At 58.1% G+C, this 15,583-nt stretch overlaps 1 protein-coding gene across 1 annotated transcript; it reads left to right on the forward strand.

The window, feature by feature from the left end:
- Window positions 1-4,534: 4,534 nt before the first annotated feature.
- Dand5 (DAN domain BMP antagonist family member 5) lies at window positions 4,535-7,875 on the forward strand. Its single transcript, XM_003468157.3, has 2 exons — window positions 4,535-4,928; window positions 7,321-7,875. The coding sequence occupies exons 1-2, from the start codon at window positions 4,635-4,637 to the stop codon at window positions 7,561-7,563; spliced, it is 537 nt and encodes a 178-aa protein (XP_003468205.1). The 5' UTR covers window positions 4,535-4,634; the 3' UTR covers window positions 7,564-7,875.
- Window positions 7,876-15,583: the final 7,708 nt, after the last annotated feature.

The following is a 15,583-nucleotide window of genomic DNA, read 5'->3' on the forward strand; positions in this document are numbered from 1 at the left end:
GTAATAAAGCCCAAAAAGTCTAATTGTTATTGTAAAAAAGGAAAGAAAGGTGGACTAAGGGATATAACTGCAGGTGTGTTCGAGTGTGTAGGATGGAAAACTATATTACTGAGCTTTTGTTGGATCATTGAACGGAACTGTCTCCAATTTCACTGTATGAATGTCCACTTTATATGCTTTAATTTTGTAATTTGGACAACTGTTCCTGGGAAGATAATATGTAACCTATTCTGGTGATTTCTTACTGTATATTTTTTTTTCTTACTGTATATTTCTTTTTCTTGAAATACTGTATTATTTGTACCCTTTTACTGCTCTGTTTTTTTTATGTCCTTTTTTTCTCTTTAAATAAAAAATATTTAAATTTACATTTAAAATGTTTAAAATTATATGATCTAGTGCAAGCCTAGGATCCTAATGCTCTGGGAGGCCGAGGCAGGAAGATGGCACATTTGAGCCCAGCCTGAGAACCTGTCTCAAAATCAGAAGTAAAAAGGGGTTGGGGTTACCCTGGGTTCAAGCCCCAGCACCACTAAAGAATATAGCTGACATGGGTAATTTTTTATGTGTCAGGATGGGCGCAGCTGCCTGGGGAAGTGACTCCTACTGGCCCGTGGTACAGCTGGTGGTGCTTCCTCGGAGTGGGGCAGATGTTAAATGTTGCCAGCACAGATGTTTCAGGTGACAGGCCGGTGACTCTGGGCTGACCCTTGTGCAGTGTGTACAGGTACTGGGTGTCACACTAGCCCTGTAAGTGTGTGTGGTTACGTCTCAATTACAGATCCAAAAGAGAGAACTGGGTGCAGCTCATCGGTAGATTCTTGCCTAACCCACACAGGCTTTGAGTTCCGCACTTCCAAAGAAGAAGAAAAACTAAAAGGAAAGGGAAAATATCTAGCAATTATTTTTCTGAATGAATACATTTGTAGGAAAGCTGCCCTGTGTGGTGGCACATATCTGAAATCCCAGCAATGGAGAGGCTGAAGCAGGAGGATTGCAGCAGTCTGAGGCCAGCCTGGGATACATAGTGAGAGACCAGGTCTGCACTACGTAAAAACACCAAGCCAGATTAAACCAACCCTTCAAGACAGAGACAAAGACAGTAAAACATGTATAGGAAAACTATAAATACAGGCAAGGAAGTGTTTTTTTTTTGGTTGTTATTATTTATTGTTTTTGAGACAGGGTCTCGCCATGTAGTTCAGGCCAGTCATGAACTCAATATGCAGCCCAGGCTGGTCTTTTTCATTTTCTTTTTCTTTTTTGTCTTTTTCCTTTTTCCGGGTATCCAACTCACAACTGCCTGCTTGCAAAGCAGGCAGTTATGCCGCTGAGCTAAATCCCCAGCCCCCAGGCTGGTCTCAAACTCACAGCAGTCCTGCTGCCACAGCCTCCCAAGTGCTGGGATTACAGGTGAGCAGACCATACCCAGCTGCTTTTTAATATTTTTAATCTATAGTGATTTCAATATCTAAAATAATTCACATAAAGATGCAAGAGTCAGAGAGATTACACAGACTGTTTCCATGTGGGTTTAAAACAGGAGATGAGGCTGGGTGTGGGGAAGAGGCTGCCGGAGGAGAGCCCTCACCTCAGGGTGGCCAAGAGCAGAGAGAGGGGAGAGGCCAGGGAGGGAAGACAGACCTTCCAGGTCACGCCATCCAGCCAGGCTCCACTACCAAGGGTGATGTTAGCATCCTCTAACTGCAATGGCCAATAGGTGGCTAGCGGGCAGTGAGCACACAAGGTGTGAATACCCTGGGCAAAGACAGGTTTTAGCAGGCAATGGAAAAGTCACGAATGACTTACATCTGGACGTTTCTGTTCAGGGTTTTCTGACTGCAGTTGACTGTGGGTAACTGAAATCAGCCTCATGAACAGGAGTCCTGTATTTATAAGAAAGTGATCATGGTTGGTGTTTTACGGGGGAAGGTGGGGAATTGGTTAGGGTTCAGAGTGAAGTGACTCACCAAAGATTTGCCCAAGAGTAATTTATTCTAAGCCCGGCGTGGTGGCACACAGCCTGCGATCCTAGCACTCAGGAGGCTGAGGCAGGAGGATCGTTGTAAGTTCAGGACCAGCCTGGGCTACAAAGTGAGCTGAAGGCCAGCCTGAGCTGCATAGGGAGACTGTCCCAAAAAGACTTCCCCCCAAGAAAGTGTAATATGGCTGGATTTGCTGGCAAGGCCTGTAATTGCAGGTACTGGGGAGGCTGAGGCAGGAGGATTGCAAATTTAAAGCCAGCCATGGGTTGGGGTGCAGCCTGGGCAATTTAGTGAGATTCTGTCTTAAAATTAAAAGGGCCTGGGCTGGGGATTTAGTGGGGCTTCAGCGGCATAAGCGCCTGCCTTGCACGTGCGCAGTCGTGAGTTCAATTCCTGATACCGATTTAAAAGGGGGGGGGGGTGAAATGTAGCTGAGTGGTAGTGTATGCCTGGGTTTAATCCTTCATACCACACGCAGACGCGCGTGCAGAGCATAGTATTTTCATAGAACCTGGAACCCTCACACATCCTTCCTTTTTTTCCTTTTCTTTTCTTTTTTGGTGTGTGCATCTCAGTCTCTTTCCTCCTCGATGGGACCCAATACCAGGCACCCACAGTGTAAGGGCAGCGAGGTTTATTTTCAGTAAGGGGCCTGGTGGGGCAGTCAGTGAGAGTTGAGGGGAACTGGGAGGAAAGGGGCTCCGAGCGCCCTGCAATTACCCCTTTATGTCCATCTGTGAAGTCTCCAGGGGCCTAAGCCACATGCACTCGTCCTGTCGCCAGGAGCGCAGAGGCTAAGGGGACGCGGGGTTACGGAGAACAGGGAGGCTGGGGGCTGGGCCAGGGCCTTCGTGCCGAGCAATTTTTAAAAATTTGGAGCCGGGTCTCCCTCTCTTGCTGAGGCGGGACCTGAACTGGTGACCCTCCCACCTGTGTCCCGGGAAGAGCTGGGATTACCGGGCGTACCACTGAGCCCGGAAATCTGCGCCCTTGAAATCCTGGGGGGTCCGGGGCGTGGCGTGAGTGAGGAAAGGCGGGGTGGCGGGGCTGGCGGTACAGGCACGTCCGGCAGGCCTGGGGGAGCCGGGGGTCTGGGCCCGGAGGGACGGGGTCTGCCAGCGGCATGAGGAGCAGAGTGCTGCGGCTGCCGGGTGCAGGCTCCGGGCGGCCGTGAGGAGTGGGGGGACTCTTGGGTTGGCGGCTTTTCGGACAGGGTCTCATTGTGGAGCCCAGTCTCGCAGCGACCCTCCTGCTTCAGCCTCCCAAGGGCCGGTAGGGCAGAGGTAGGCCACCACGACCGGCTCTGGGTGGATTTCGATACGACCCAGGTCCCTAAAATCAGACTGGGGTGAGGCGGGGACAGCCGGGGGCCCAGGGTGCCCCCAAGGTGGAGCCGCTCAGCCCCGAGGCCGGAGCGGCCCGAACTCTGCGATGGGGGGCGCGGCCGCCGCCAGAGGGCGCGCACGCAGCTCGGCCGCGGGAAGGAGCTGCGCCCAGGCTTCCCACGCCCGGTCCGCACCCCGGTGCGAGCCGTGTCCCCCGCCGCGTTCCCAGCGCCTCGCCCGCCCGCGTGCAGCCCTGGGCACTGACACCCCCGGGGCCTGGCTGACCGTGCCTCCTGCTCTGGGGCTCGTTTCTTTTCCTTTTTTTTTTTTTTTTTTTAATTTTTTTTTTTTTTTTTTTAAATCGGTCCCGGATGGAACTCACGACCGCCTGCTTGCAAGGCAGGCGCTTACGCCGCTGAGCTAAATCCCCAGCCCTCGTTTCTTTTCTTGTTTGTCGCTTTTTGAGACAGGGTCTCGCTGTGCAGCTCAGGCTGGCTTGAGCTCACTTTGGAGCCCAGGTTGATCTGGAACTCACTGCGACCTTCCTGCCTCAGCCTCACAAGGGTTGAGCTCACAGAGGTGAGCTACCACGCCCAGCGGGCTCTTTCTTTTTGTCTCTTTCCTTTTTATCGGTACCAGGGATCGAACTCACGACTGCCTCCTTTTGCAAGGCAGGAGCTCATGCCGCTGAGCTAAATCCCCAGCCCCCAGCCGGCTCTTTCATTTTGATACTTTGTTTTCTAGTGTTTGTGGTGTGCTCTAGTAGAGGGGATGGACCCCAGGGAACGCTCAGCTCCGTCCCAGTACTTTTAAGATTTTTCTTCGGAGACAGGAACTTGGAAGTTACCCAGGACAACCTCAAACTTTAAACCCTACTGCCTCAGCCTCCTGAGTGGCTGGGAGCACAGCTGTGCGCACAGCTTTAGAAACAGCTCTTTCTTCTTTCCATGCAGGAGTGGCCCGAAGCCAGGGCCTGGAAGGTGCAGGGCAGTGCTCCACCCTGAGCTGTGGAACTGAGCAGCTTCTGATCCTTGGAGACGTTGGCTCCAGAAGCACCGCCAGGCCGGCGCCCAGCCCGTTTTATTTTATCTTGAGCCGGGGTGGCCTCCAATTCCAGCTCTTCCCTGCTTGGCCTCCTGAGAAGCTGGGGAGACACAGGGCTCAGTGTGGGAGGGGCTGCGACCCAGCAGGCCTGCTTTACTCTCCCCAAGGTGTGAGTTTACACGGCCCCCCAGGCTGGGGCTGGGCGAGCTGGGGTTAAAAGCAGCTCCCATGGAGCCTGTGCACTGCCGGCAACCCTGAGCGCAACCTAGGCCAGAGCACAATGGAGCTGGAGCGGGGCCTGCTTGCTGCTGTGCTGGGGCTGCTGAGCGGGGCCTGGCTGCCTGCAGTTTCGGTGCAGCCCAGGACCCAGGCACCCCCGACGCAGCCCTGGGCCGCCTCTGACCAGCGGGGGGCACTGGCACCTGCACCCCCTGCCTGGGGCAGCTGGAAGGCCTTCCTGGGCCTGCAGGATGGTGGGCGGTGGGGCCCAGGAGCAACAGGCCGGGCGCTGGCCCTGCCCCTGGACCCACAGGAGGTGGCCCAGGAGCGGTGCAGGGCGGTGCCCTTCGTGCAGGTGAGAAGCCAAGGGCGGAATGGGCCACAGATGGAGTCCTGGGAGCTAAGCAAGAGCTGTACCCTGGCTGGAGCAGGCCATGAACCTGGGACCCTCGGAGCAGCCGGGCCCCAGCCCAGATAGACCTGCACTCAGGCCCTGTGTCCTGCGCCCTGCACTCCACAGTGAGCGCCTCAGTGTCCCTCTCTAAGCAGACCCTCGATCCGGGGATCCGGGTCGCAGCCTCCTGGCTGCTTTCCCGTCAGTCTGGGGGGGGTGTGTGTGGGCACCCTGAGTCAGGTCCCATCCCTCCTTGCTCTGTGGCTCCCACCTCACTGGGACAAAACCGTGCTTTTTCCTGGTGCCCCCACAGCCCCATCCGCTGACGCTGTTCCCTCAGGCCTTCATCTCCAGTTCTCCTCCTCACTTCACTCCTACTTTTCATGGGTGCCAATGCTCCATCCTTCTCAGGGCCTTTGCATGTCACACTGTATCCTTTCCCTGGCGTTCATCTCTCACCCAAGTAAGCTTCAGCCCTTTCTCTCAGCTGTTTAAAATGTCATTTATTTAAAAATGCCAGCCAGGCGTGGTGGTGCACACCTGTCATCCCAGCACCTGGGAGGCTGAGTCAGGAGGCTCTGGCACAGGTGCCATCAGCTCATGTGGCCTCAGATTCTCTCTTTTTTTTTTTTTTTTTGACAGTATTTTTATTTTATTTATTTTTTTTTTTTGGTGGTAGTGGTAATGGGATTGAACTCACGACCTCACACTTGCCAAGCAGGTGCTTGTGTCACTGAGCCAAATCCCCAGCAAATTCTTGTTATTTTTGTTTTTTAGTTTTTGTCTTTCTGAGACAGGGTCTCGCTATGCAGTTCAGGCTGGCCTTGAGTTCACTGTGTAGCCCAGGCCGGTCTTGAACTCTCAGTGATCTTTCTGCTTCAGCTTCAAGTGCTGGGCTCACAGGTGTGCACCACCAGGCCTGGCTGAAGTGCTTGTAAGGAGCTGGATTGTCCACCTCCGTCACTGCGGTCCCTGCCCATGGAGAGAATGGACCTTGTCTGGCTTTGTTCTCTGCAGGGTCCCTGTTTCCAGCCCTAGGGCAAGGCCAGGTACAAGATGGGTTCAGTCAGTGTTTGTTGAATGAATTCACGATGGTTTGTGGTACTACCTGCCTCCCATGGGCATGGGGTACGGCTGCGCTCAGGCAGGGCTGACAGGGCCTTGGTGGCTCCCTGGGTGCAGCTTCAGGTCTGGTCTTAGTGGTGACTTTTGTGGGACCAGGTAAGTAGCTTCCCGCCTCTGACCTCAGTTTTCCCCCTGCAAAATGGGGTGATCGGCAAAGGGCTGACCGAAGGGCTTGAGCCCAGGTGTTGGCTCCCAAGGGTCCTTGGATGCTTTCATGTTTTGTTTTCTGGTTTTGGAGATGGAACCTGTACCCTGGGCCAAACACCCAACCCTTTTACTGTTTTTTTTTTTTTTTAACTCCTGAGACAAGCTCTCACCAAGTCATTCAGTTGTCCAAGCTGGGCTGTAACTCGACATTGTCCTGACTCAGCCTCCCAAGTAGCTGGGCTTGCCCCACCATCTCTCCTGCTGGCCTGGGCTGGAATTATGAATTATGTCGGTGGCCACAGCCATCATCAAGACAGAGGCCCTGGCTTCAGGTGGTCTAGGTTCCAGGGGGCTGGAGCCACATGGGAGGGGACAGATGCCAGGTGGACGTCTGGTCTCTGGTGGCCAGTCTGTGTGTCTTATCCTAAGGAAGAGGGCCTGGTTGGGGGAGGGTGCAGGCTCTTCCCTCCCCGTTGCTCCCCCCCCCCCCCGCCAGCCTGTTTCTTTCCCTTTTCCAGCCCTGGGGATTGAACCCAGATCCTTTACCCTGATCAACAGTTCCAGCCCTACCCACCCTTTTATTTCTCTCTGAGTCATTAAGTTGCCCTGGAACTTGTGACCCTCCTGCCTCAGCCTCCTAGGTTTCGGGCATGTGCCACAGCCCCACCTAGAGGCAGGATTTCAGCCCTGAAGGACCCAGGTTAGGGCTGAGATAACAGATCCACTTAGGGAGGGAGGACCCAGAGTATATGGAGCACCCACTGCAGCCCAGGCACTGTGTTGCATTTCTAGTTGGACCCACTGCCCCCACGCCGTGCCCGAGCCCCAGGCTGCCTGTCCACGCCCCCTCTCTCTCCCTCTGCAATCCTTGGAGGTGGGTGATACCTTCTCCTCTCCTGTGTGAACGGCCAGGGTCTGAAGGTGAGGAAGGTGACCAGGGAGGCCCTGGCCTCACCACGGTCACAGCCCCACTGTGGTAGGGGCAGGCCTACAGCATCCCGGCCTTGCCATCGGAGCAGGTGGCCAGTCCTCTCCCCGTCCACCCCCGCCCTGACCCTGCATCCCTCGTGCCCTGCCGCAGGTGCTGACCCGGCCCAGATGCACGACCACCCGCGTGCACAACCGCCTGTGCTTCGGCCATTGCGCCTCCCTCTACGTGCCCGGCTCCGAAGCCATCTTGAGCTCCTGCAACAGCTGTGTGCCCGCCCGCACGCGCCGCATGCCCATTGCCCTATGGTGTGGCATGGGTGGCCCCAGGACCCCTCGGCGGGTGAAGATTTCCGCCGAGCTGGTAGAGGGCTGTCGATGTGGCCCAAAGCTGTGATGACCCTGCAGACAGACAGACAGACGACACAGACCTTGGACCTTGGACACAAGGGACATGAGCAAGACTGGTGTTGAGATGGGGTGCAGCTCAGTGAGAGGGCATGAGTCCCAATTCTAGCATTGTTAAACAAGAGACAGAGAGATGACACACTGCTCATTCCAGCATCCCGGAGGCTGAGGCAGGAGGATGCTGTGAATTCAAGGCCAGCCTCGCCTACACAGTGAGCTCAAGGTCAGCCTGAGCTACATAGCAAGACCCTATCTCAAAACAAACAAAAGACAAAACTTAAAAAACTGTAACAAGAAAATAAGAGGGGCTGAGGATTTAGCTCAGTGGCATAAGCGCCTGCCTGGCAAGCGTGTGGTCGTGAGTTCAATCCCTGGTACCGCAAAAAAAAAAAAAAAAAAAAAAAATAGGGAGAGAGAGACGCTGACCTGGATGCTACATGCCCGGTCAGAGATCAGGGACGCAAGGACAAACATGTCCTGAACCCGCACCCTTCCCAGGGGTGCCGGACCCAGCCCCAGGTGTGGGGTGCAGGCACAGGTAGACGGTGCGCCCTCAAGGTGTGGCTTGAGCTACGTCTGAGGTCAGCGCATTATGGGGCGCAATCCCTTCCCAGTCTCATGCAGCAGGACCCCCCCCCATGCCAGGCAGGCACTCAGCCACTGGGCTGTACCCCTGCCCTGGTTTTCAGGTCTGAAATGTTTTCAGTGTTGCGAGTGGAGCCCAGGGCCTCCTAAATTGTTTTTAAATTTTGAGGCAGAGACTTGCTAAATCGCTAGGTTGGATGGAACTTGAAGTCCTCCTGCCTCAGCCTTCCAGGGTGCCGGGGTGTCAGGTGTGCACCTCAGGCCTGGTGAGGATCTGGATCCTACATCCCCGCAATGAGTCAATGGCTCCTGGCTGCAGGGAGGACACATTCAGAGACACCGCCCTCGACCCTGTCTTGGAGGTGCCAGGACACCAGGGCTCTCAACAGACACAGTTACTGGGAGAGGCAGGGGACACAGGCTCCTCCCCACGAGGCTGCGAGGTCCCCTAGCCCCTGGTCCAGTGTGGCTTCCATGGAACCATAAAGGTCGCAGGCCCAGCTGCGTGTGTTCCTTTCTGAGACCGATCGGGGCTCCCTGGAGTGGCAGCCAGGGCAGGCGTGGACATCGGGTGCCCCCTCCCCAGCTGGGGCATGGGGTCCACCGTGGGCACGGGCAGCCTGGCTCTCCGACGGCTGGAACCCGGGTCCTGGCAGATGGGCCCGTCTGGCATTGGTGCAGGGACATGTGGTGCCATCACGCGCCTCCGATGCCCCCTGGAGTGGGGAGGGGACCTCGGGGAGGGGTGGGGGAGGGAGCCCTTCCCGCTGCAGGAAGGCAGCGCCAGGTGGGGTCCACAGGGGCCCCGAAGAAACATGGGGGGAGTGGGAGCCTGCAACCTTTGACCTGCAGGCCCCACAGGCTAGAACCAACCTGGCCACAGCTCTCAGGGCTCAGGAGGTGGGGAGGAGGGGTGTCGCCAGGTCCCGGGGGCGACCCCAGCAGTGCCCAGTGAGCAACACGGCCCCACTGCCCCCTCCCGACCCTCCCACCCTCAGCTGCGCCCACCTCCTGCCAGCCGGGGAGCCAGCTGGGAACCTCGGTGTCAGGGAGGCCTCCGGGGCTGCCGCCCCGCCCGCACCCCCAGGCTGTAATGGGTGGGTAATGAGAATGGGGGGGGGCGGGGAGGCAGGTGCCACAGGCGCTGGCACGGGGGCTGCTAATCAGGTTTGCCAGCGCCATCTGTCGCCACGCGAGCATCTGGGCTCAAGGTGACCCTGTCGCCCTCAGTCACAATTATGAGTTTGGCATCTGTATTCCAGCCCGCCAGCCGGCCGGGCGGGGCGGGGAGGCGAGCGCGCCGTTGTCCCCGGGGTCCGGTTCCCAGGGGCCGCGCGGCTGCCAAGGCTGGGGCGCCTCTGCGGGGCGCGCGCGTGCGCGCGCGCGCACCCTCCTCCCGTCTCCGCCGCGGTTCCCACGAGCGCCTGGGCGCGGGCGTGTGGCCTCGTGTGCGCGGGCACGTGGGGCAGCCGAATCTGCTCCCTGTCTCGGCCTCGCCCCTGAGCGCGCCGCCCCGCTGCCTGGGGCCCACGGGGTCCGCGGCCTGCGCCCGGCGCTGCCATCCGCACCCCACCTCCTACTTCTGGGTAACGGAACCCAGATTGCTGAATTCTGGTTTTCAGAGTATGGGTTCTTGGTTCTGGATAAAGGGTCTTAATTTTATTCATTCATTCATTATTCATTCGTTTTTTTCTTTGACATAGGGTCTTTTTCTGTAGTTTAGGCTGGACTTGAACTCAGGACAATTCTCCTAAGACTCCCAAGTGCTGACGGGGTCTGAATTTTATTTGGGGGTGGGGTGGGGAGCTGGATTTTAGAGCCTGGGTTCTGCCTTCTTGGATCCGAGTTCTAGATTTTGGTATTATTGCATCTAGATTTTTTTTTTTTTTTTTTTTTGGTCCTTTCTTTCCAGATAGGGTTTCGCAGTGCAGTGCAGGCAGCTGGCCTTGGGCTCACTTTGTAGCCCAGGGTGGTCTTGAACTCGCAACCATCTCCCTGCCTCAGCCTCCTGAGTGCTGGGATGAAGGTGTGCATCACCACGCCCGGGTCCCCCCCCCCCCCGCTTTCTTCTGGGTGCCAAGGGTCGAACCCTCCCTAGGCAATGTAGCTCTGAGCTATATCCCGAGGTTTTTGCGTCTGGATCCGGATTGTGTACTCTGGTACTTGCAGCCACCGAATCAATTCCAGGTCCGGGCTTCTCTTTCGGACGCCAGCCCTCCCGCTCTTGCTGCTCAGCCCGAGCGGCTTCCGGTGCTCAGAGCCGCGACAACTCAGCCGCGCGCCAACCCTCAAGGACGCGTGCGAAACCGCAGGTGGCCGCCAGGAGCCGCCCTTGGTCCAAGTTTGGGCTGGGCTGACTCACCGCAGCAGTTCGGGGCCACGCTGGCCTGGCCTGGCCTGGCCTGACCCAGTGGTGAGGGCGACAGCGCCCTCCTTTCCTTCCCTCCCGACCTGCCAGCCCGGACTCCAATGGACAGAAATGAGCCCAGCTCACACACACTTCGCCAAGAACCCCTGAGACTGGATCCCACTCAGGCCGCCACACAGACAGGGTGGAAGGCGCCTTGGGGGTCGGGGGTGACCCTGTGTGACAGTGTCCCAGTGCGGTGACCCGGCACGACCACGGCGGCCTGCAGACACTGGCGTGTGTGGGTCCAGCCACAGGGCCACCTCTGTGAATGCCACCTGGTGGGACTTTGTCCTCACACCCAAGCTGTCGCTGTGTTCTGGGAGGGTGGGTGTCGCCAGGGGTCCCCAGAGGCTGGGTGCCCGCGAGGGTGACTCCTCCATAGTGGGACAGGACGTGCTAATGGCTCACTCTTCTCATCCCAGCACTCTGAGAGGCTGAGGCAGGAGGGTGGCAAGTGCCAAGCCCGGCCTTGGAAACTTGGGAGACCCTGTTTTCAAATAAAAAAATGAGAATGGCTGGGAATGTGGCGCAGCATTCCCCCAGTGCTAAGGGAGGAGCGTGACTTCACTCGTGGACAAGGAACTGGGGGGACCCGGGGCGGGGGGCGGGGTCAAGGCTCCCGGGTTGGGGTCCACCTGACCCTTAATTTCGCCCTGGACCACCTGGACGCGAGATGCTGGGCCACTGGCCCCGGCTCTCTTCCCGCCTTCCTGGTCTCTCCGCCTTCAGCTTCCTCTCCGGCTTGGCCTCTCTGGCCCTCCTGGTTCCCAGCCTGCATCCCTCCTTGTTTACATCTCTCCCAGTCTCTCCCTTTATCTCTGTCTCTCCCTGATCCGTCTCTGCCGGCCCGGGTGGGTTCGGGTGGGTCCAGGTCTACTAGCCCAGGCAGCGCGCGAACAATGCCCCATTCACTGGGCCGCTGGCGCCATGGCAACGCGCCCGCCCCGCCCGCCCCGCGCGCGTGCCAAGAAGATGCCATGGTTACGTCAGGCGCGTGCCCGCCTCGCGCGCCACCGTCCCGCGCGCCCTTTTGCCGAGCCAGCAGGGGGCGCTGGCCGCAGCCTCTGCCTCACAGTGGGAAGGCCTGGGCTCTTTCCTGGGGACTTCAGGGACACAGTGCCTCAGTTTCCCCATCTGTAAAGTGCCAGAGTGCACAGCCTTGTGCTGTGTGTGTGTGTGTGTGTGTGTGTGTGTGTTTGTGAGAGAGAGAGAGAGAGCGTTTTTTTGAGATAGGGTTGCGCTATGCAGTCCAGGCTGGCCTTAAATTTTCAGTGATCCTCCTGCCTCAGCCTCCCGAGTGCTGGGATTGCAGGTGCGTGCCATCACACTGGGGCTTAAGGAGGTGCTCTTGTAAATGGGGATGGATGTGTGAGCTTGCATCTGAAAGTTGGCGGACCATCATGTATGGCAAATTTGTGGGTTCAGAGAGGCATGGCGAAGCACACCTGTCATCCTAGCACTGGGAGGCTGAACCAAGAGGATCTCGAGTACCAGCCTGGCCCAGGCCCTGGCCTGGCTTAGCAAGTCCTTGTCTCACACAGCAGGGGTTGGGGCCCCAGGTCTCTGATTCCACAAAGCAGGCAGGAGGCACTGGCATGTGTGAGCATGAATGAGTGTGCCCATTTGTCCTGGGCATCCTGGTGCAGTCATGTGCCTGTGCTGGCCCACGTTTCCATGTCTGGTGGGGGCGAGTGTGTGTGTGGCGAGTGTCTGTGGTTTGGGTGTGGTTGTGAGCTCATGTGACTGTGGTTGTTGGCACACTTCATGCGTGCCTGTGTGTGTGTGCCGGGTGGCTGCGTGGCCGAGTGTGCATCTGGGGGATGTGGCTGCTGGGTCTAGGCCCGGGCTCACAGACATGTGCCTGTGTGAAGTAGGCCTGCCACCCCCCGGCCTCCTGGCGCAGAAGGGGGCACCCAGCTGCCGGGGACCTCGGGCTCCCCACAGGTTCAGGAGCTCCCTGGCTAATGAATATTCATGAGGGGCTGGCACCCTCTGCCAACAGCTGCGGCTCTGCTTGGCGGTGGGAGGAGGGGAGGGGCTGCCAGTCGGGTCTGTCCCGCCTCACAACAGCAGTGTCCTCGGGATGGTCTGGGCCAGGTCAGCATGCCTGCTGCTGTGTGTCAGGCTGGTGGCCACCGCCTCAGTGCTGTGGCAGGCGCTGGCCAGGGTGGCCGCTGTATGACAGGGAAGCCTGTGACTGTGGTGCTGCTGCCATCACCGCTGGGTCTGTGGTGGCCCTCCAGGGACTGTGGGCACCGTGCAGCAGCATGAGTGACCCTGGACTGTCACTGGTGCAGGGGGCACTGGCCCTGCTGGCTGTGCCTACTGGGACACTGTTCTGCATGTGGTGTCGGTGCAGGGACCCGGTTTGGTCCACACCGCAATGGGGGACAGCTGTGTAGCACACTCAGGGGACCAGGTAGGGCAGTGGCCAGCCACATGGCTAATGTGCCGACGTGGGTGTGTGGCCAGTGTGACACAGGGTGGTGTAGGGCAGAGTCAGGAGAGCAGGGAAAGCACCATGCAGGCATGGAAGAGTTTCTGTGACAGTGCCCTGAGCACGAGCAGCAGCCCTGTCCTGGTGACACTCGCTGATGGTGTGACAGGGCCACATCAGTTCCATGAGCCCCGGGATGGGGGCGCTGCCCTGAGGCTGGATGCGCATGAACCCCAGGTGGCCCTGGGATGAACTGTTACCGACCCAGACAGGACCCCCAGAACCCCCTCACCAGCTGCAGTGTCAGGTGCGTTTAGGGAGGTGCCCAGGGCAGAGTGTCCCTGGCACCTAGCCCCACGGGGGATGCACAGTGGCCTCTGACATCCATGCAGGGAGGGCAGTGGCACACGGGGGACCCATCCAAGAGTTGGGGCCAAGTAAGGTTTCCTTGGCCCTGAGCAGTGGCTGCACGTGCCCTGGCCAGCAGAACTGGCTGGCATGTGTGTGTGTATGTGTGTGTGTTTTGCATGTGTGCATGTGAGGCCATGCATGCAGCTGCCTGCCCAGTCTTCCCTGGGTCTGGGTGTCAGTATGATTGAGGCGTCCATGTCTCAGACAGTGTGAGGCTGTGCGGGATCCAGGGTGGCCCTGTGTGTGTGTGAGCACAGGCGTGTGCAGGGAAGGAACTTGGGCCCTCGCACACAATGCAGGCTGCACCCTGGGCCATTTCAGGTGCCTTTCCAGGCTGGTTTGCATGTCGTGAGATGGTGATGTGAGGCCAGCCATGTGGGGGACCCAAGGGTCTGCAGCATTCCCCACAATGCCCTGGGGGCCTGCAGGATTCCGGGGTCCCAGGAGTGTCCAGGTGCCGGGCGACTGTGCGCTGTGGGCTGGTGAGGTGGAGATGGCTCTTTGGGAGCAGCTGTGTCTTCGACCCACACAAGGCTTGGGAGAGGGGTGGACGTTCTGCAGGGCTAAATGCTGCTCTATGAGGTGGCCCTGGCCCTGGGGGTCCCCAAGCCCCTGTATGACTTGGGCTGTGATCTGATCTGGGAAGCAGGAGGAGGAATCTGGGAGAGGAGAGGCCCAGCATCCACCCGGCCTGCATGCTTCTGTGCCTGGGTGAGTGTGACAGTAGAATCCAGTGTGTGCACCACATGTGCCGTGAGGCCGAAGCCTCCTGTCAGCTGTCCTCAGAGCTGGAAGCCCACAGCCCCCCAAGACTGCCCCACATAGGGACTCCCAGTGCAGGGAGGGGTCTGAGAACAAAAGGACCCCAGGTCCAAGGACAGATTGTGACTGCTAGGAGGATGGGGGGCTTTGGGCTGTCTGGGGAGCCCAGAGCCCCAACCTATCAACGAGTCTTAGAGAACCTGGCCCAGGCCTGGCTTCTCCTGTGCAGCAGGTGCTCCTGCACCCCAGGATCCCAGCTGTGTGGTACCCCAGGCAGAAGCCTGGCGAGGCACTGCCAAGCCTGCCTCCTGCACACCTGGAGAGGAAGAATACACCTGCTGCCAGCACGGCCAGGTGGGCACCCAGCAGGGAGGCACACGGGGGATTCCAGCTGTGTGGGCCAGCTGTGCCCAGTGCCTCGAATCCCCGGCCCCGCCTCAATTCCTCCAGGTGTGCCCTTAGAGGCAGGCTGGGGGCAGGGAAGACGCAGGACCCAGTAAACCCTGCTGTGGGCCGGTGCTGAGAGCAACCAGGGACTGAGTCAGGGGACCGTGTGTGCACCCACAGGCACAGAATGAAAGGAGTACATGTGTGCACACACAGGCATGGGATGTGTGCATGAACGGAAGGACAGCATTTGTGTGCAAGACATGGAGGACAGGCTGTGTGTGTGGAGCCAAGGGTGCCTGTTCTCATTGTGAGAACCAGGATACTGTGTGAGTGCAAAGGGGATACCGTGTGTGAACCCAGCTGTGAGCTGTGTGAGAAGGAGGACACTCTTAGGTGTGTCAGAACACCGTGTGTGTGTGAATGGAGGAGTGAGCTGTGTGTGAGGACACACTTAGGTGTGGGAATGGAGGGTAAGAAGAACACCATGTGTGTGTAGGAGTGAGTTGTGTGTGAGGAGGAGCACACACTCAGGCGGAATGGAAGGTGTGTGTGAGTGTGCAGGAGGACACCATGTGTGTGAATGGAGGAGTGAGCTGTGAGGACACACTCAGGCAGAATGGAAGGTGTGTGTGAGTGTGCAGGAGGATATCATGTGTGTGAATGAAGGAGTGAGCTGTGAGGAGGACACACTCAGGCGGAATGGAGGGTGTGTGTGAGTGTGCAGGAGGACACCATGTGTGTGAATGGAGGAGTGAGCTGTGAGGACACACTCAGGCAGAATGGAAGGTGTGTGTGAGTGTGCAGGAGGATATCATGTGTGTGAATGAAGGAGTGAGCTGTGAGGAGGACACACTCAGGCGGAATGGAGGGTGTGTGTGAGTGTGCAGGAGGACACCATGTGTGTGAATGGAGGAGTGAGCTGTGAGGACACACTCAGGTGGAATGGAGGGTGTGTGTGAGTGTGCAGGAGGATATCATGTGTGTGAATGAAGGAGTGAGCTGTGAGGAGGACAC

The sequence above is a fragment of the Cavia porcellus genome, unplaced genomic scaffold (genome assembly GCF_034190915.1).
Source record: "Cavia porcellus strain 051 isolate PalLab524CR breed Dunkin Hartley unplaced genomic scaffold, mCavPor4.1 scaffold_17, whole genome shotgun sequence".
NCBI lineage: Eukaryota > Metazoa > Chordata > Mammalia > Rodentia > Caviidae > Cavia > Cavia porcellus.